This window comes from Lepisosteus oculatus, chromosome 22 (assembly GCF_040954835.1).
Source record: "Lepisosteus oculatus isolate fLepOcu1 chromosome 22, fLepOcu1.hap2, whole genome shotgun sequence".
Taxonomy (NCBI): domain Eukaryota; kingdom Metazoa; phylum Chordata; class Actinopteri; order Semionotiformes; family Lepisosteidae; genus Lepisosteus; species Lepisosteus oculatus.
In genome coordinates this window covers 4219601-4241583 of record NC_090717.1, presented here as the reverse complement: position 1 = coordinate 4241583, position 21983 = coordinate 4219601, and the positions used below count along the sequence as shown (strand labels likewise).

Sequence of the window (21983 nt, the reverse complement as noted above, 5' to 3'; positions counted from 1 at the left end):
TTAACAGTCATCAACCTTAAGTCATTACATATTTTATCAAAAAAATCATATTTATTAACCTTTCCATGCATACTAATGAGCATCTTCCTGCAAATACAGTATGACAATGTTGTCACTGATTCCGCCAGTGAGTAAACTTGTTTAAGGGAAATTTGAAACTGGAAAATTGTAAACTGGAAAACCAATTATTCCCCTTTCCCTGACAAATTGTAAAGAAAAACCAATTATTCCCCTTTCCCTGACAATGTGAGAGGCTAGAAATGAAAATAAAACATATTTAGATACCCAGAGAGAGTTTGAGATGACTTTTTTTTTTTGTCTTTTAGGAAAGATGTGTATTAAAACAGAAAAAGTAGGAAAATAATCCTTATGCACTGGCTGTACAGAAAATAGTTCCCACATAACGAGGCCTGTATGAATAATGAAAAGAAAGTGGCAATTTCTTCAAGTGGAGCTGTCACTCTGCTGACAAAGAACAGCTTCTAATGGACATTGAGACCAGCAGTATAGTTTTATAATATGTGCAAAAAGAAAAGAAAAAATTCCCTAATGTTTAAAATGCAGACGGCACAAAATCCTCCTATTTTTGTTCTCAATGTTTGGTGAAGCATACTGTACATTAAAATAAATTATTCTTCTAAAAGGTAGGATGTACTGTAAACAGTATGGAATAGTACTCATGCTGGCAGCACCCTATAGAGTTCATTAGACCCTGTAGGATTGTCTTCTACCTCTATTTGCAGAAATCCTGTGATTAGCTTTATTATAAAGTGTTAATATGAAAGTCAGTTAAGTGTGTGTTATGTATTTGACAGTACTGAAAGCCTTGTGATTCTGTCATGACATCTCAGTGGCTTGTGCTGAATTTATAAGCATCCATCTCAAAACCCTCAGGCAACGCATTTAAAATGTGAGAATTATACAGGGCTAGCTTTACAGTACAGGAAGTCCTGAGGGAATTTGGAGTCTGGTACTTTGCTTCTGTTCAGGTATAGCCTGCGTTCAACCATCAAAGAGCGTCTTACTCAACAGTGCATACGCATTTCCTCCTTCATTTTAGTGTAATAGTGTAAAATGAGCTTTAATACTATCAGACGATACATACTGAATTTGTTTTTTATTTATCAGAGCGTTTCTTCATTATCTGTGGAAAAGATATTTTGAGCTTGTAATCACAAGACTACATTACCTATGTTGAAATTTAAGAATACAAGGATTACGTTCTGTAATTATATCACATAATATCATATCATAATCATATAATAACAACATTTAATAATATATTTATATCAAATGCAAAAACAATATATGTGTTTTATATCTTGTCAGTGGACACTGACAAATTGATCGTTTGTCTTATACATGAATACATTCGCATTTTTGTCCTGCTGAAAGAATTTTGCCCACACACACAGATTTGCCTACATTCCCAAAACATTTTCATTTTTGGAGAGTTAAGGGGCCTGTTTAAACAAGAGTTTTTAGTGTAACACAAATGCTAAATAATCCTTATTTATTTCCCATGTCTCATTTCAGAAATGATTTTTAATCAATTGCCAATCATTAGAGGTGACATCCACTGAGTGTCAGGGTCAGGGGGAGTTTTCCCTCCCAGCACTGATCCCATGGTGAAACTTACACCATCCTGTTTGAAGGGAGCTCTTATGTTTTTACCATTTCAGTGCTAGTGATACTCCCTCAATATATTCAGCCAAAGGCGTGTGCGTTATAATTAGTAAATGAGATGTCAGAGCTTATGAAGTGGGCAGCCTCATCTACAATGCTGCACTGAAGTGCAGAGTGCATTTTTTTCCCAATGAACAGAGGCATGAACAAAAGAGAGACCAGCAGCATTTAGAAAGCAAGAGGCTTCACCAGAGAGGCATTAACACTGAAAATATAAAGAACCATAGACTCTGGACTTGGGTGGCTCTCATTAATAAAGTTGAGCTGTTGCTATGGAATGGATAAATTATAGCTAAGTGTTCATATTGATCCTGGATCTGTTTTTCTTGAACTTTGAATCAACATAATTGTTCAGCAGTCATGGCGCCCCACATCCTAGTTCTCAGCGACTTCTGTTGCTACTTCCATTCCTAATTATACAGGCATGACTGAATGAGAAGGCCAGGCAACACAGCTAATTCATTTTGTGTTGGATGGAGGTGACTTTAGAGAGTGGTTGGGTGTAATTTGATTGATGTCTGGGTCACGGAGCAGTGTACTTTGTTGTAATTACACTATGTGCTTTCCGTGATAAGGAAATTAATCAAACCATTATGCCCTCCCTATTTTATCATCAGGCGGTAATAATTGAATAAACCAAACTCACTTGTCTTCAGAGCTATCCAGCTCTCTGTTTGCAATTTTTGGGTGAGAATTCTTTTGCAATTAGGTCTCAGCAGCAGGGTGTTGTGGACTCCAGAAGATGAATTCTTATTTTCTTGTTTCAGAAGGAATCCTTTCAATGTGATTCACAGATTTCTGGAGTGACATTCAGTAATGAGCTTAAGTTACAGCTGGAGCTGTTTGGAGAGAAATCAAACTCAGAAATTCTGTTATTTTAGTCCTTGGCGTCCTTGGAAGGAGAACACACACAAAAAAAGAGATGGTGAATCCAAAGCAAATATGCTCTTTCCCAAGTCAACAAAATGTGGTTTCAGGCTTCATAACATAAAGGAAGAAAACCAAAGAAGACAGAACTGTCGGTCTAAATTAAGCTACAGGCTACTGCCATTAAATCCTTTGATTATTATTTATTATTTATTAAGCTTTTTACAAGGATCAACATTTGTTTCACAACAGTGTGCAAGAAACATAGATCATAACCATAGTTTATTTGATAAATCCATTTTAGTAAAAAAAACAAAGAAATACAGTAAACCAAAAAACAATCAGCTACAGTTCCACCTAATCAAGGAAGTATGGATAAGCCTGAGCCACTTCAGCAGACAAACATCCGCGTCTACAGGGCAGTTTGCTGAGGCATGAGTGTCACTGAAAGCCAGCTCCAATGATGTGTGCATTTGGGATTTCAAAAGCAACTGTTTCGGAAGCGCAGACTGGATCTTGGAGTTTTGGGAGCAGGGGGATTCCATTAGAGTCCGCATCTGTGCGTATAGTGCAGACCTGTTTCATAAAGGGCTTGTTTGTGGAGAAGGACGTTGTGACACAGTGGACTTCGGCAAACAAAGAACTTGATTGCAGAACATTACCACCTCGGATTTGTTAAAGACCCAGTTCCCAGAGTGCCACTGTTGAGCTTGCAAGCTAGCGGGTAACAGATTGAATCATGATAATAAGCTCTGCTGGGGTGACTTGCACTGTCCCTTTTCAGAACACTGCCAATAACCTCGTCAGAGCTAGTATGATGGAACTTGGCTTTCATCTCAGAATTTAGAAGTGTCCAGTGTGCCCTCCCATCATTACCTGTATGCCTGAGATACTTGTTCGCAGGTGTTTCACAGCTGCAGGGCGTGCCTTTTGGCTATAATATACAGTATAGTACAGGGTGTAGTGTGACAGCCTGGCAGTGATAACCCCATCTCCCTACCAGTGCTTTTAGCAAAAGTCATTGCTAATCTGGAAGCATCTCATTCAGCCTTGGCTTCACTGCACGAAGGGACGGTCAATACAACGAAGAAAAAGAGACAGGACCGAACTTGTGTGGTTTAGATTCACCAGCAAAAAGTGCGGGGGCAGAACAGCTTAATGCCGAGGTTCATTAGAGTGAAGATTGTTAAAAATCATAATTTAATGAATTCCTTCATTCATTAAACCCACTTCATCTTGTGTGTAGTAATAAACTAATGTTTTAATTTCTTTCTTTTACCCACTTAAGGCTTGGCCAAAATCGATTCTTAAAGAGCACGTGACCCACATGTATTTGTAATAGTTTTGTAATCTTTGACTTAACGGATGCAGCATAAAGTAGCTGAACATATCATAGTTAATGCGCTAGTTAAGGGGGAAAGCACTGATATTTAAAACTCATAGGCAATTAGGGCTTTTGAAGTTTGGAGTACTGGCCAATTAGGAAAAAAAGAAACAATTACATTCAGTGACGAAGAATTGTTGAAAACAGAAGATGTTTGTCTCAAAGAGATGTGATCTGGGGCTCCCTGGCTTGCTATTCTGATATAAAGAGCATGCAGGGAAATGCAAAGCTGAGAGCTACATGATATAAACACAATGATTTGGAATTTTATTTTCGTCCATTCGAGACTTTTTTCCAAACAGCTTTTCTGGGAGCACAGCGGGCTGTCTTGGGAGGAAACCACTGTATTATTGAGGACTTTTAATTTTATTTTGTGTTCCTACAAAGAGGTTTATGGTGAGCTTGTGACAATTGCGACAAGAAAAATACCTAATATATTTTGTCAGTTTGTCCATTAAAGAGCAGCTAACAGCCATGCTAATTAAGTCACAAGCAGTGAGGATTAAAGGAATACCGACACATGCAGCAGGTAGTCCCATTTTGATGTTATTCAATGAGCACAGAACAATCACCATGAAATATTAAATAGTTCTTGAATCCCTTATGTCTGCTGGGCTGGATGTGGGTTGATTGAAAAGCAAAGATGTGGTTGTGCGTGGTAGAATAGTGCTGGTAATTAGTGCAATGAGGCTTGGAGTCGCACGTCTTGCGTTCTCCATGCTAATTCTTATTTGAACCTGGACTAATTGCAATGTGCAGAACATTTATCTTTCATTACAAATTAAAACTACTCTTACCGCAGTGGAGATAGTACATCCAGATAACAGCAGAACAAAATGGTTAATGTAGGATAATAGACACATTCGGAGCTCTGGCGATTTAGCTTTGGTCAATCAACATATAGCAGTGTGTGATTACAAATAAATACACCACCCTTTTTTCTGTGCAAATGTTTTAAAATCAAATGCTTTTTTGCATCCCCATGCTAATTGATTCAGTTAATTTTTTGCTGTTTAATTTTCTATTTGTTAGGGAAACACCATTTACATTTTCCTAATTTAATATTAGATACACGTACTGTACCTACGCAACACTGTTCTGTTTTCTGTATAACTATTAATTTTAATGACATGATGATAAGACAGTGTTAAAAGCAAAGATGATTTTACCTGAGGCACTAGATTTGATGATAATATTTCTACCCCAGAAAATGGGTTCTTTGGAACTCTTCAGAAGGCATTTTTCTAATTGCAATGCTTAATCACAAGCTTAAAACACGTCTCTTTCTCTTCAGCAATATTATTATTTGTTATATGACACAGATTTGGATAATGATATGCATATTACTCCTCTTCACTGAAGATTAGCTAGGGACTCTTCACGTATACAGCATATTTGCAAAAAAAAATCTGTTTTTTTCGCTTCTCTTCATGTTTTCAGAATGCAGGGACAGATGATTCTCATAATTCTCCACTCCTCTGTCACTAATCATTTCAACAGGATGATATGTTTATCAGCTTGCAGTCAGTCCTAGGGCTTAAGAGCTTGTAGTGATTGTTTTATAATCCAGAGTATTTCTGGTTTGAATTCAAGATAAGTTATGTTTCCCCCTCTGTCTTTTCTTTAATAACATTCCAGCTACCATTGGGCACACAGTGGGATTAATCACGTATTGTCAATGTGTTTTTGTTTTTTTCATGGATTTTTTCCTTCCATTGTCTTTAAACCATTTCAGACTGAGAAGATCATATGTGTTTTTTATATATGTATGGGAAGAATATACAGTACTTATATATTATACTATATACAGTATCATAATATATACAGAAGAGCATCAGGTCAATACTTTTTTTTTCCAATTAAGGTGAGGACATTCAGCAAGTGCTACATGCTTCAAAATAAAGGACGGCTAAATATTTATAATTGATGAATGTTACAGATTAAAGCAGTTAATAGAGAGTATTAAAATGAGGTACGCATGTTCAAACAACACTTCTTGTTTCTTTCATGTCTGTGGAATCCTACATAATTAATTCAAGGAAGCCTTCATAGTGACATTTAACTAAACAATAAAGGATCTCTTATAAATATTATGCTAAGATGCTTAAGTAAATTTTTTTTGCTAGTCTTGCCATTCGTTTGCATTTGTTATAAACTCAACAGAAGCGCAGTTTAGTGTTTGACTGAAGGCACTCGAAAAAATAATCAATATGAAGTACTGTGCTTGTGCAAGTAAATGTCAAGTATTGACAACCAGATGCAGAACCTGAAATCAATATCTTGGATGTGAACTGCATTATATCCTCAAGATATTAAAAATGTTCCAATGAACCTTAATTTATTAAAAATAAAACTGCTGGGATAATCCTAAAGGCACCAACTATAATGCACACATATGAAACATTCTCATTATTTTACCTGTGTCTGAAGTGATTATCTGTAGTGAATTACTTTTAAACTGCAAAGATGAAGATGAGGTAATTCAGCTGAAAGACATTTTTTTTGTTCCATTTCAGATTGGTGCCATGCTGTGCATTGCCTAATGATTTTATTAAACTGTACAATAATTCTAAAGAATTAATAATAACTTTGAAACTCCAAACTTCTGAACAAGTCATGCTCATGTATGAGATTGTACTGTAAGTAGTTTTATTACATCTCAGACTCAAACAGCTTAACTAAAGATACATTTCAATATAAATGACTTACACAGGTAGTGTGCAGGTGGTGTTCCAATGAAGCACTTCTAAGTAGATATTGCTATTCTTACCTGCTTGCTATTTACCAGATTAGCTGTATTGATATTAACTTTGATATTTTCTGCTTTGAAAAACCTAATCCCAAGCACTAATTGACATGTTGCATGGTGTTCTATTCAGCTTTTTACAAAAGGGGAATATTCCTTAGTACACAAATTAGTGCTACACACCCCAGCATGCAGTACAGGTGGCCTCATCCTTAACACTTGGCTAGTAAGCATTCATAACAAGTTATAGCCTTCCATCCATCCATTTTCTAACCTCTTCTTCCAATTCATGGTCAAGGGTAAGCCAGGAGCCTACCCCAGCATGCAACAAGAGCAAGACAGGGCACATCCAGGGCAAGACACCAGTCCATCACAGGGCACACACAGACGCACATACTCACAGCAAGTCCAATTAACCAATTAGCCTACCAGTACTGTATGTCTGTGGACTTTTGGAGGAGCCCCATGCTCACATGGGAAAAACATAACTCCACACAGATATCACCCCAGGTCCAGAATTGAACCCAGAGCCCCAGTGCTATGAATTAGCAATGGTGACCACTATGCCACTCAGTTCTCCTGTAGTCTTTTCTACTTTTTCTTTAGAATTTTTGTACTTATTTTTATGTTTTCTTGTACAGCGCCTTCAGATTCTTGGTATGTATGGTGGTTTATAATTACAATTTTGAATCACTGACAGATTTCTTGAGACAGTTTTGTAAGCAATGTGTTTTTGTTGAGAACAGTTCATGACTGCACATCAGCACCAGTCTGGTAGAGATGAAGATGGAATACATTAGATCTCAAAGACAAAGATATAACTACAACACAGCAGCTTGTTTCTGCACTTCGTGGGCTTTGGTGTGAGCGTGTTAAAATATGGCCATAGCCCTTGGTATCAGTGCCTCTGTCTCACAGACAGTAGCAGCGAAAGAGGTTATGTGTTCATGGAAAGCTAGAGATTGCATATTGGCGTATTCTAGTTTTGAACTGGCAACTATCAGGCTTTCAACTGCCAAAATAAAATGTTTTTACAAACAGTTTCCTCTGGACTAGTAGAAACCTGTTGCAGTTACTGTATATAAAGGAACAAGTTAAAGGTTTATCCCACGCTGAAAAGAGAAGGAAACACAGTTACTGTGTGTATATATATATATGATGCTACTGTATCAGTGAAAATATTTTCTGTTGGTTTCTAAAGAAGAATCAATATTTTTTCCAGTGATTAGGCCAGATCAAATTCAACGCCTCTCCATTTTTAGCATGGCTAAAAATTAATCAAAAATCAACTATTTTGATAAATTAAAAACTACTTGTTTTTAATTTATCATTAAAAACAAGTAACGAATATATGATCTCAGCAGTAATTTTCATGAATCTGATCCCCACATTTCAGGTAAGAACATGTGCTCCCATGAAGGATCAAAATTCCCATGTTGTAGAAACAGTCGTTGCTCTTTACTGCAGTTTTCATCCTTCTATTGTCTCAACAAAAGATCTTCAAAATGAAATGGAAATCTCTACAACTTATTACTGTCCAGTATATCTTGGTTAAATACACCATTTAGAAGTCTGTAGATAGTGGGAAACCGAACATAAAAACAAAGCTTCTTCCGTTTATTTGTATTGTTTTTATCATAGTGTTGGTACTGTATATGTTCTGATTCCTGAAAGGTGATATCTTCTTGCCTCCTGCTCCCTGCGTCTCCTATACTGCCAGATTTAAAATTACATTTTGAGTTTGGAACATACAGATGGCAAATATCTGAAGAACAGTGTTTGGGATTTTAAGTAATAGAACTTCCTGTTAAACCCCACTTTTCAACTTTTCTGTAATCTCATTGTTTAAGACATTGAATCTTTTTTTAAGTAGAATGCATTTAGATTTAAATCTTCTGTGGTTAACATTTTTTGTTTTTTGCAAAAAATGCAAGTAAACAAGGAATGTACAGGAAACTATTCAAAATGACACAAAGCCAGATTAAAATTAGTTTACTTTGAAGTTTGCAAACAGTACTTGAATCCCTCTGAATATTTGATTTGGACTTCCCCTTTGGAAACTAATTTATCTGAATACTGTATCAAACCATCACAATAGTTCTGTGAGTGTTTTGTTATTGGGGTTACGCTATATGAACACAGATAGTGTGGAACTATAAAGCAACAAATTCATAATAAAATCACCATAAGAAACACCAAGAGTTTTAGCACCTCAACAAGATCACGTGGACCTAAATCACAAGCCACTGGACTGTTTTGCAATAGATCTTGCACAGATCACATGGAGTGTCTCTGAAGAACATGTTATATTTGCTTGGGTATAGCAGTACAGCTTCCACCTGGCCCTTCCTTTTTTATCAAAATAAAAAATAAGAAGACATGCAATTATTTCACTGTTGTTTCAAACTGTACTTCCCCGTATCCCTTCGCATAGTCAACTAATTAAAAAGAGATGAGTTTGGGGTTAAATAATTTATTGAGCAGTACTTATGTGAACACATTATGATGTGTTTGCTAATGGTAGTACCCAGTTGATTCTTTTATTTTATCTAGTTATCTAGTTATCTAGTTATTCTAGTTATTCCCTTTCTGTGTAGGAAGGACTGTGTAAAATACGTTTGCAGTCCCATTGTGTGCTCCACAAATCTGAGACCATCTGTCAATGTTTTGACTCCAGAGGAATATACTGAGGTGGCAAGAGGCCTTAAGGCAGCAACTGTTGCCAGGCACCAAGATGGCTTCTTAGGAGCGCAATCTTGCTTCCTCAAAATTGTACAGAAGAGCTGAGCCTGTCAGGAGCTCAGTGAGAAGCTATACCTGCTGCACAACTTGTCTTCCTGTGCAATAGTAGTAATTATTACCGTGCTGTCAGTTCATGCTTCTCGTATTCATGATAGTGCTCGCACACTTTCGAATACATAAATACGTAAATTCAGCAAATTAGGCCGAGGCACGTTTTTGAGGGAACCAGCCATGAAACATTCATTTCACATTTAGCTTGGTGTTTGACCATTGGATTTTACATCATACGCCAAAGTTCTAATTTTGGAATCATCACCACATAAAACGAATCATTCAATTACCAATAAAACAGCTGTACGAGAGCTTGTTACGAGTCACTGTAAAAGGAAGGCAAAGCATAAAGCAATACATAAAAATATATTTGTGTTAGAAAAATCAAAACTGATGTTCTGTGATGGCTAAGTGAGATGTATGGCTCACTTGTTACGGCTCTAATTAGATAGATTTTAAACTTTGTGCTCTAATGGAACATTTATCTTTCTTAATTATAAAGGCTTTTAATGATTCTTCTGCAATTTGGAAATTTGGCTTTGACATTGCACACGGCAATCATTTTCATTCAGTAAACATCAATCATCATAAACTTGCTGATTCTTGGTGAGACCCAGGCCATCACAGGAAGCGCACACACATACACAAAAAGACACCCTTTGAAACACTGGTTAATCTAGCCTGCACATTTCTGATAAGTGGGAAGAATTCAGGGATGTTGGCAAAAACCCACATGAACACAGGGAACATGCAAACTCTACAAAGAAGGCTTTCCAGCTGGAATTAAACCCACAAACTGAAAGACAGCAGTACCAGTCACCACGCTATCATGCCAACCCTACAGTCAATATGTGAAGCATATAATAAAAACCTTGGAATTACTTTTTGCACTCTAACCAAGAACTGGAAGAACACCAGCATGTCTTCTGGTAACCAGCCATGACTCTGAGTACTAAGGCACAGAAAAATACTCACAAAATTCAGAGTAATTCCAAACCTCTCCATATTGGATTTTAAAATATGTATAACTATTTTAAAATATTGATCACCAGTTACAACAATGAGGTTCGTGAGTTTAGAGAATTAGAGGTTGAACGAATGGTAAATGAAGAATGATGTCTTTTATTTGAAAATGTGTCATGCTAAATTGCAGGAAGGACAGAGAGTGACACTTAGTTCATTATCACATTTTTTTTCTTTTTATCCATCTCATGTTATGAATATCATAAGTTGTGACTTTGCTTTTCATTACTCTGGCAAGAGTGTCATGGCATTTTCCTGTGACTAAAGAAAAAGACTTGGCGTTTTCCATTTATAAAGTGTGTAGATATGAATAACATGCTGACACTAATGTAAGCAGGTTTGTGGAATTTAGAACTGACTCCAAGAAGCCCTATGTACAAAAATATTCACTTGTAATTTTTTAATGGCAAAAGACTGACTAGATTAGATGACACCACCAAGGTTTTGACAATATATCCAAAGGCCTTTTTGCACATTTGACAGTGTCCATTTCAAGCTAAGCTTTTTTAAAAGTTGGTTTAATTTAGGTATGTTATCAATGATCTTTTTTATTCCCCTGATATTTAATTTAGTGTCTGAAAAGGGATCACTTTTGCTTTTTTGATTTAGAACAGGGATTTTCAAAATAAAGTGTTTCCTCTTCCAACACGTATACAATCCCCTGACAATCCATTTCCTCACTGTGGATGTATTGTATATCCTTTTTTTCAGGCATGCTACAGAAAGGTGTGTTAAGTCCTGAATAGTCCATTTAGCGCTCACAATCCCTGCTTGAAGTCTGTGGTTATAGATTACAATTACAGAAGATTTTACCTGCTAGGAAAGTTGTAGAGCCCTGACAGATATAAACTGTCTACAATAAATTGAGGTGCTTATTGCTTTGAAAGTTCCACCATAAATTCCCAGTTTGATCCAGAGAAAGTGCACCTCTGATGGAAGAATCGATTTCATTTAGAACTCTCATCAACAGAGCTTTCAAGCTGACACAGAGTCACAGAGAGCCATAAAGCTGTGCAATGAGTGTTTTTAGCTACTGAATGAAATCTTGGATTAAGAAAAAAACATCTAAAGAAAGTATCAGACTAAAAGAAAACCCACTGTGGCACTCTTTAATTTTTATATAGGGTCTTTGGCCTCAATAACATTCTAGTATAAAACTATTTTTCTCTCCAGATGTTAGTGTTTGAACAGCTGCAATTCTTTTTAGAAAGTAACTTTTAATTCTTAAGAAAAAAAGTATTTGACTCCCTGACATAATCTGTGATGTTAGTTTTAGCTGTCAAAATTAATTGCTCAACAGGAAAATCATACTGTATTTATAACCTGCTTAGGAACAGGTCATATAAAGTACAAATAAACTTTATTTAGCAATGCTGCTAATAGCTGTTTAGGTGAAAATATTGTAAAGAGTATGTGATAGTTTATGAATAGGTGTTTTTTTAATAAAATTCTGATTATGTGGAAAAAGTGTTTCTGTTGAAAATACCGTAATTTATCTCCGTGCTTAAGCACCTTACTGATGCTCAATGATATTTTCATCTTCCATAGTCAGGAATGGTCTGAGCTGTATTTGAGATTAAACCACTTAATCTTTAATTATAGGTTTAGAAATTCATGTCTGCCATTTCAAAAAGGTATTAGAATAAAGAACTTTTTATATAGCAAGAAATGTAATCAGGTCTTAATCTCCTTAGCTGACTGACTTTTCATTGAATCTAGGCAGAGCCACTTCAAATGTGTAAGACAATAAATTATTAGAATCCCACAGGACAACAACTGGGCAATAATCCAGTACATAAAGGTTAACATACTTTCATTGACAGACAAAACAGTCATTTCTAGATTTTAAAATTCGTATGTTAACATTTTTATTCTAAAAGACAGAAGCTTTGCTACACATAAAACTCTTTACCAATACAAAGTGCTCACATGGCTATTCAGAAGGTGGTGAGGGGATTGGAAAAATGGACAGGCCAATTTTTGTGTTTTGCTCTGATCGCTGAGACGGGCAACTCTCTTTTCATGCTCGCAATTTAAAAGGGCATTTTTATAAGCAGCAGACTTAAGCTGTTTCCTTGAACCAGATCATCCCACTTCGGAAACTGCCTTGTTACAGCCCTAGTGATGTGCCTGACAATCTTGGGATGCAAAACATAATGCGAGAACAATTGAAGTATGGAAATGGCAGCTCTCAAATTGGCATCTCATTTGAATAGATTTCAGATTTTAGCACTGTCTCGAAGGAATTACTGGAAAGACAGATCATAAAGGAAAGCATGAAGTTGCATACAGTTAAGAGGGACACAGATCCTTAGATCAGGTATTTGGCAGAATATCTGTTATTTACAGTCCAGGATGGAGTACTAAAGTTACACTACCTTGTACAGTACTTAAAAGCTGGAGGGAGTTTCTTGCATAGAAAATTCGATTTTAGAAATTCCCGGAAAATGGATTTAAAATGACCAGAAAGTTTTATAAATGGAATTGGGATCATGTGTAAGACAAAATGATCTAAGGATACTATGCATGGAAATTGTCAGAAAATTATAAAAAAGGCTTTTGTACACTGTCCTGTGGAGTTTTAAAGCAATAGGTTTTTTGAAGGTAAAGGTAAAGGTGAGCAGATTGAGATTTAGATGCCTTAGACATTTAATTAAGAGGTGCACCTAGATGAAGTGGGATTTCACCTTTCGTGTAGTAATTTTACCATTATCAAACTAAAATTTCTTAGATTAAAGAGGAGAAAATGAAAGTTAATAAGGGCTATACATCTTTAAAAATGTAAGCATCACGTCTTTTATTACACAGAGCATATAAATACCGTGGTTGAAATACCTCTGCAGTTACATTCCTAAATGGTGAATTGAGAATTTGAAATAATTGTATAAATATGTTTTTCAAATATTATAATAATAATATTGACATGAAAGAGTAACAGGACCCCTACTATGCATGAACTATTCTCATAGCAGTACTTTATTTTAGCATAAGAAAACCTATTGTATTGACTGTACTTGCCTGCTGGGATGTCTAAATGAGTTCTTTTACTTTCCCTAGCACTGATACTTCAAGCTGTCAAGCGTACAATGCAGATGAAAGGAAAATGGAGCTGACAGACGTAACGGAGAAGACCTCAGACAGAAATGGATGTATCCAACCTCGGGATCGAAAGCACACCAGCCATCGCAGATCATGCAGGTGAGCAGGTCCCACTCGGGTTACAAAAAAAACACAATGACGCAGAACTGAAGCAATCAGCTTGCCTTTGCTCACATTAACTTGTTTTTCTGTCTTAAGGTGAATCAATGCTTTGGTTAAGTCTTTCCCAAACTAAAATATAAGCTTTATTGTGCCTAAATGTCAGTCAGTCACCTTTTATTTAACTACAGGCATTTTCAGGGTGGATGTTTTTAAAAAATAAATTATGCTATGTAGGAGGTGCACAGAAAGCTATCAGCAGCACATTTGAATAAAAACATGATCTTGATATACACTGATACAGGACCAAAGACACAGCATTTTCAATTGTGTTCATGAAGCAAGACAGACAAGTTGGCGGTGTTTATAATAAAGAGGTTTTGTGAAGCTAACTTCTCCAATTATTTCCTTTTATTTGAAAAAGCTGGCAGTTCAAGAGATAGCCAAAGAAGTGAGCTTGATGTTCAGCCTAGGATATTTAGAAACAAATCTAGTTTCCCTTCTTTATAGGCACTTATGATCATTTTGGAGCACATCTGTTTCCTAGGCAGGTCTAGAAAACAGAAATCATTCTGAAAGGAAAGATCCAGTGACAAGCATTCCGTCTTAGTTTGGGAAAGATTTGTGTGCAAACGTGACAAATTTACCGTTGGATTTCATACTTTCACCATGGTTTTACTGCAATTTGTGCATGCATTTTTTTTGTGGTTGCCTGTGGTTTGAGTTTGTTTTTACTCTGTTTCATTACACTGGATAATTGTATTTAATTCACTTGCTCTTTTCATCCAATTTTTATTTTCCAAACCATCCGGTTCATTCGTTAGGCAGGTCTGCTGTTTGAAAATGGTGAAGTGAAATCAACACAAGGCCGTTTCTGAAAGCCAGGACTCTGAGTGCAGTGAAGCAGTATACCCTTCCGAAATGTGTTACCACACATGTCAGCCAGAGACAGAAAAAGTAATGGCATCCATTAGAAAAGTGTTTGCTAGAGCATTGCCCTCAAGGTCAAACAACTGAATACAGAAGGCCAAAGTCGAAGTATTTCTGACACAAGACCATTATATTTAAGGAACAAATGAACAAGAGTGCCTGCCTTTAGCAGCATGTTGCTCATTGAAGACACATAATTGCAGACAACGTTGTAACATTTGCTAAACCTTCACTGTGCTTTCCTGCAAAAACAATAGATTTTCATTACATTCTTTTTGTAGATGTCTTCAATCTGGCTGTGAAACAGCTTGCTGCAGGAGTGACCCTTATACCTCCTATAACTCAATTTTTTTAAATAAAGCAATCTAATAAACAATGGATTAAAATTATCCTGAATGTGCTGCAAGTAAATAGGGATTTCCGGGTATTTCCACTACTGGCTCCTGGATATGAGAAATGTGTGCTAATCCATTAAAAGAAAAAGGCTATGAAAAAAGAAGATTTTCTTTAGGTTGACAAACACTATGATATTTGTATCATTAGGATAAGGGCAACTTCTGCTGTTTACAAAATTCTGTAAATCCAGCATTATCATCATTAATTAAATTGAGTCTGAAAACCAAACTAAAGGCTCCATGCTTTACACATCACTCAATTCCCAGTATTATTGTATTGCTAACATGAGAAATAACAAATAATATCAAAGGGAGCATTTGGTCAACCACTTTCTATATATCAATATATAGTAAGCAAATATACAACAGTAAGTTCTTTCTTTCAAATATAGGGTTTTGTCTTGGAATGTACTTTATTAGAAATCAAATGGGATCAGGCAGCTAGAACATTTTGTAGTTTAGTGTGAATTTCATATCATCCTCACCTTAACACAAGTATCTTTTAGAAACCTTCCCAAATGTGTACTATGGTAAATGGTAAATGAGTACATTATTTCCAAACATTTTCCATGGCTTACCATGAATGTCCCTTGAATTACAATGGAGGGTTGGCTATGATCTTATCATTATTTCATTGTGCTCTGCATTTCTCTTTTACAGCAGTCAATAAGAGATTAAAGTTTAGAAGCTGAAAATGCAAATGAGAAATTGGTTGATTATCATACTGAGAGATGGATTTTCAACAACTGCCCTCTTTGTTTTCCATTGTGTGTGGCTCAGGCATGGAAACTGCAATGCCTCTTTTCCAAATCACATTTTTTAATGTAGTAAAAGACATTTAATGAAGATTTAATGGCAAAGTCTGTATAAAACAGCAGAAATGCAAAGGCTTAAATGGAAAAAGCATTTTAATAAATGAACATTAACAACAAATCTACATTTTTGCCAATAGACCTCTGTAATGCATTTCAGCTGTTAATGTTCAATACGCATTTTCCACAGTTATTTTACTGACCTTTCAAATATGATATTCAAATAGCCGTGTCTGGTTTTAGAAATAGAGAGTTCTGCAACAATCTAGACAACATTTCAAATAGTAGAACAATGCAGTTTTGTGCGGTCATAAAACACAGCCTCTTTGGAAGATCCATTGTCAACCTCAGACATTGGTTATAATAAAACAGCTCCACTGTAGTCCTTGAGTCATCTGAGATCATAAGAAGTGTTTTTGATTGCCTGTCAAGTTTTTTCTATTGTTCCTATTTTGCGCTTGAAATCATATTTATACAGATATGTTCACAATCAAAAGCAAAGGTGTAGTTGTATGAATATGGATCACTGTGTTCCGCTGTGTTTAGAGAAATGTGTACAAGGTTTAGGAATGAATCACAGACCTTGAAGAAAACATGCAGTAGTTATGAGTAGTTCACATGATTTAGTTTTGTCTGTTTCTTCTGCACTGGAGGTAATTCTTATCATTATCAGCTAAACTGAGTGTTATTTGGCATGGGGCTTTCAGCTTTCAGTCTTTGTGAGGAAAAGGCTCTTGGGGGTTAGATGGGTTCTAAAGGTTGCGTGAAGGAGATCAAGGAACATGACAAAACAGATAGCTTGGGAGATTCTGAAGTATTAAAAAGGGATAAAAATCTTTTGATCAAGCTGAAAAAAAAATTGTAAAGGACTGTATTTTTCTCTTTCTTTTCACTTCAGTTAAGGTAACAAGTCTGAAGCCTTCACAGTCTCACCTTCTTTATGCCACAAATTGCACAGATTTTAGACTTATTCTGGAGCGGCAGATAAGTCAATTAAAGAATAATCCTGATTTAATAGAATGAAACTCTTTTCCACAAGTAGCTGCTTTTCTGGCTTCCAAATAATCTCCGTGTAATCCTATTATCTCTTTTTTTCTTTTTGTTTAATAAACATCAGATAACCTACATAACAGGAATTTTTTGTTGTCCTTGAAATTGATGATCATTCAGAGAATAAAACGTTTATCTTTCATGTCCATTCTTATGTTGCTTAAAAATAGAGCAAAATGAATGCTAAGGACCACAATTCGATTACGGAAGTAAAAGAGAGCTTTCTAAAATACTTTATTACATATTTGGTGGTTACCATACTTTTCATATAGAGTTTATGGAGCCCAAATTCTACGTGTATTTTTGCAGTGTAAATCTGTCACTCCTTCTTCTACACAAGGAGGTCTCTGTAGTTGTTTTTAATATTGGTTCTTCAATCAAATTCCCCCTCCTGATGTCTTCACATTTAGAGATATATTTACTACACAGTGCCTCCATAAATGTTCAGTGACTCCTACCTAATTCAGACCATCTAATTTAATCTTTTCAAAACACCCTCTTCAATTTTCATGATAACACTCATTTTCTACCTCATTATTGCCTGAGTGATGCTGTCCAAATGAATTGTGGTTAAAGGCCCCTTCTTGCATATCTTCGCTACCTGAAAGGCCAATTTAATAAGGCTGAACTGCTTCAAAGGGCTTCATCCTCACCGGGCATTCAGGGAGTGCAAATGAAGTGGACCTTTAGAGATTGCAGATCCAGTGGAACAGATGGGATTTGACAAGAGACTCATTTCAATATTGACAAATTTAAATACACAGAACAGAATTAGCATATCAGCAGCGAGAACACACAACCTGCTCTTCAGCAAAGCAAAAAAAATGTGAGGAGTTTCTGTTCAGATTCCATTGCCTTAAGGTTCAGCATCACCACAGCAAGGAAGAGGAAACGACTTGCATTCCATGGGGTCATTGGAAAAAAAACCTAACTGTGAAATAAAGGGGTTGTATGTCAACCAGACAGTATATCTGCTTATAGGTTTACTCATTCTTGAGCCAATCATTTTGCCTGTAATGCATTTCAAAGGTATTAACATTAAGCAAAATAAAACTTTTTGGAAACTGAGGCATAACCGCTGTCTCTGAAAGCAAATTCCATTTTCAAACAATTTTGAGAAAACATTCAAATGTTGATAAAATGTGTCAGTGAGCCACAATGTATTAAAAGGTTATTACAAATGTATTAAAGTTATTTACAGTTTTGCTTTGTATATAGTTTTTTAACCTTATTAAACATGGAAGAATAACACAGTATTTATCACGGAACCACCATATTCTGATATTATAGATATATCATATCTCAGGGTGTCAGTTCATAGATCCATAGCTATTGCAAAAACAACATCAGATATACAAAACTCAGTCTGCTTTCTTTCAGCCTGCCTGTTGCTGATGATCTGTCTCCCCGGCCTGCACCCAAAGGGAAAAAGAAAAAGAAGAAATCAGAACGAAAGAAAAGAAAGAGGTCAGTTACTGAAACATTTATTACGTCTATTACAATTGTTTTGTCAAGTGAAAATTGACTTCCAAGCCGCATTAAATATAAATGATCCGTAATGGGTTCTGGATTACATTTTTGTGGGATGGATCTATTCACTTAATACAATCTATGAATCTGTGAAAAAAGGAAAGCACTTACTATGAAAACATTCTTCCTGTTAGGTCTCCATCCTACAGTCTGTCACCTGTGAGGAAGAAGAAAAAGAAGAGCTCAAAGAAAAGAAAAAGGAACAGGTGATTTCCTAAACCCAGTGTTTGTCTGTTTTCAATTAGGGATCATATCTTAATAACTGAACCATGCATTTTTATAGTACCACTTGACATAAAACACTGTATTCTACATTTTGTATGTCTTTCAACCCTAATTAAAATGTACAAGCTTCCACAAATATGAGCATTTAAATTAACGTTACTTTTTAGATTTTTTAAATCCGAAATGTATATTTTCAAAAACTTCTTATTAATAAAGTGGACACAGTGCATACAGTATGTTTACTTACTGTATACAGTATGTTTTATGTATTTAATAGGAGATTGTATTTTTCATTCTGCAGGTCTTCATCAAAAAAGAGAAGGCACAAGTAAGTGTTATATTTTATGCTTTTAAAGCATAAATGAATCCAAACCACTCTCTATTCAAAAGTCTCAATATCTTTTTCTTCTTTTGCTCAGTTCTTCAAGCCCCAAAAGTAAAAGAAAAGATGAGAGAAAGCATAAGAAAAGGTAGGCTCTTGTGATTGTTGTATTATACTAAAGGGAAGACTTGCACAGAATGAAGAGAAAAAAAACATCATTGAGAAAGTTAAACAAAAACAAATCTAAAATGCATAAAATATATTGTGGAAGATGCTACAAATAAGCATTGGGTCACTTCAAAATGTATGCAATATTTATTTATGCCTAGGCTTAATATTTTGCAGAAGTCAATAGAGACAAGTATCTTTCGTTTTTTGCAGTAAATATCAATATACATATACATATTACACAGTAATATACACGCTTAGCTATTCAGTAACTGTAAGTACAGTACCATTTTCTTGCTGTCAGTTAAGAAACGTGGAGACACAAACTCCAAATGTATCAGTGTAAATGACCAGTGAGAAACATTTTAGTAGATTATGATTTGAAATTCTGTTAAATTGTTGTGTAGGTTTGTGGAGCATAAACATAGACTCCCGACAGTAAAAGTATATTTTTCCCATGAACATCTTGTTCTCATTCCTGACAAGACTTCTCAATGAATGCCGTGTATGACATTCACACTTGTTTCAGTCTGCACTGATGTATCCAGATACACAGTCTCTAATGAGACATTCAATCACATTTACACTCCATCAGTCAATGATGCTAAACTCCTGGGTCATGGTACCTAAAACACGACAGGACCATATTATTGCCTTTCACAAGACGTGAGCTTAATTGTGTAGTCTGGGAATACATAACTGCTCTCCTCGTTACAAACTACTCCATTATAGAACTGCCTGGCTTTCTATAGCAATACTCATTAACCCATACTGTGTTTCATTTAACATATTATGACATTGTAAATCAGAATTGTTGCAATGCCGTGAACAGCTGTAGTAATGGTGAAAAAAGACAGATTTTTTGTCCAATTTACAGATTCTCATAATTATTTGTTACCCATATTTATTTACTTTCAAATATCCCATAATTCAGAGCATGCACAGCCTGTTCCTGCTAAGATAATTGGGTTCATGAGAAGCTGTGAAAAATCATCTCATAATAGGATTACATGTAAGCAATTACACATGGGTCCTTCTATTACACTGCCTCCAGTGCAATTAAAGAAAAATGGCTTTGAGACTATAATTTGTTACTTCATTTAAACTCATTTAAATGAAGACTTATGTTGGAGACAAAACAAATACATGGTTAATAATCATACATAATATACATTCTTCTTTATTTGGTCTAAAACAAGTGTTTCCGTCACTGGTTTGCCTTATTCTGCTGCTGGATTCCCTAAGGAATAATAATAAGGTGGGTACAAATTATGCACTAGCACACAGCAGATCAGGTGGAGCAGTGAGAAATTGTTTCACCAATTGAATTAAGGAGGAACTTTTAAGGAGGTCAAATTGAACAAGCCCACAGAGGAATCTATTCCTGTATTTATTTGGATTGAACCTGGTTAATCAATAATAATAATAATAATAATAATTAATAATTGCTTACTTATATAGAGCTTTTCTGGACACTCCACTCAGAATGCTTTACAGGTAATGGGGACTCCCCTCCACCACCACCAATGTGCAGCCCCACCTGGATGATGCGACGGCAGCCATAGTGCGCCAGAACGCTCCCCACACATCAGCTATCAGTGGGGAGGAAAGCAGAGTAATGAAGCCAATTCATAGATAGGGGATTATTAGGAGGCCATGATTGGTAAGGGCCAATGGGAAATTTGGCCAGGGGTTTTTAATGACCACAGAGAGTCAGAACCTCAGTTTTATGTCTCATTCACCAGAGAAATGTTAGTGAGGCATCCTACAACAGCAGCTTCCCACTTGAGATTTCAATCCCTGACTCTCCAGTCTGAAAACCAGAGTTTTAACCACTACTCCATACTGCTAAGAAAGGCATGGCAATGCATTGTTAAGATGTGCTGCATTGCTAAGTGTGGGTGTTAGCAAGGATCCCAGGGTTAACACCCCAACTCATATGAAAAGTGCCATGGAATCTTTAATGCCCCATCTCAGGATCTCAGTTTAATCCAGGAACAACACCATCTTTAGCACAGTGTCCACTGTCAACATTGTGGGGCATTGGATTGCAAATTCTTGCCCAGAGGGAAGAAGGCTAGATCAGCACCACTCCTTACAGCAGCAACAATGAGTCTCTTAGAAGTCTCCCATCCCAGGACTGACCAGAACCAGCCTTACTTAGCTTCTTTGACTTAATGAGATCAAGCTAGACGGTGGTAATGCTGCTGTATGTGAGCACTCCTCATGTCTCAACCTCCAGCTGAAACACACTTTCCACCAGGTGACATGAGCTAATAAAGGGAAACATGAGGCAGAAAATTGTGTGTGCTCTTGCTGAATGAACATGTTCTTAATTAAATTAATCTTTTTTTGTTGTTGTCACTGCCTTTCTACACAAAAGCAAAAGTCCTCAAGCCTAGCTTCTCAGATTGCCTTAAAATACACAACCTGTCTCTCCGTCTTTGTAATAGGCCAAGATCTATGATGGAGTATAAAACAGCATAAGGTGTGACTTGATACAGTATATGTTTGGTTATTTGTTTCAGAGATAATGAAATTGGAGAATTTATCATTCTGATTTAGATATTAATTATGGTTAAAACTGAAGGAAACCTATAAGCAAACCTCACTATAGCTGGTTTCCCCTTGCAGGGGTATTTTTATTTTAAAAGCTTTTCATATAAACCCTAACCCATTGTATAGATTTCGACTTCAGTTTGTTTTCACTCAGTTGGAAAAGCTTTACTAACGTTTTAAATTAAGATCCAAGATCTTCCTGCATAGAAAAAAAGGGTATAGCTAATCTAAAAGGGAGTGATTGACCTAATTTCCATTACAAACTATCAGGAGCTGCAGAACATGCTGTTGGTGA

The 21983-nt window shown here is 36.0% G+C and overlaps 1 protein-coding gene across 2 annotated transcripts in view; it reads left to right on the top strand.

Moving 5' to 3' along the window:
- Positions 1-21983, top strand: part of srrm4 (serine/arginine repetitive matrix 4) — a 64433-nt gene that overhangs the window by 27403 nt on the left and 15047 nt on the right. For both annotated transcript variants that reach the window (XM_015366393.2, XM_015366392.2), the window contains exons 2-6: positions 13557-13697; positions 18265-18351; positions 18549-18620; positions 18941-18967; positions 19059-19109. In XM_015366393.2, coding sequence (XP_015221879.1) covers positions 13557-13697; positions 18265-18351; positions 18549-18620; positions 18941-18967; positions 19059-19109 — 378 coding nt within the window. The remainder of the gene's footprint in view (positions 1-13556; positions 13698-18264; positions 18352-18548; positions 18621-18940; positions 18968-19058; positions 19110-21983) is intronic.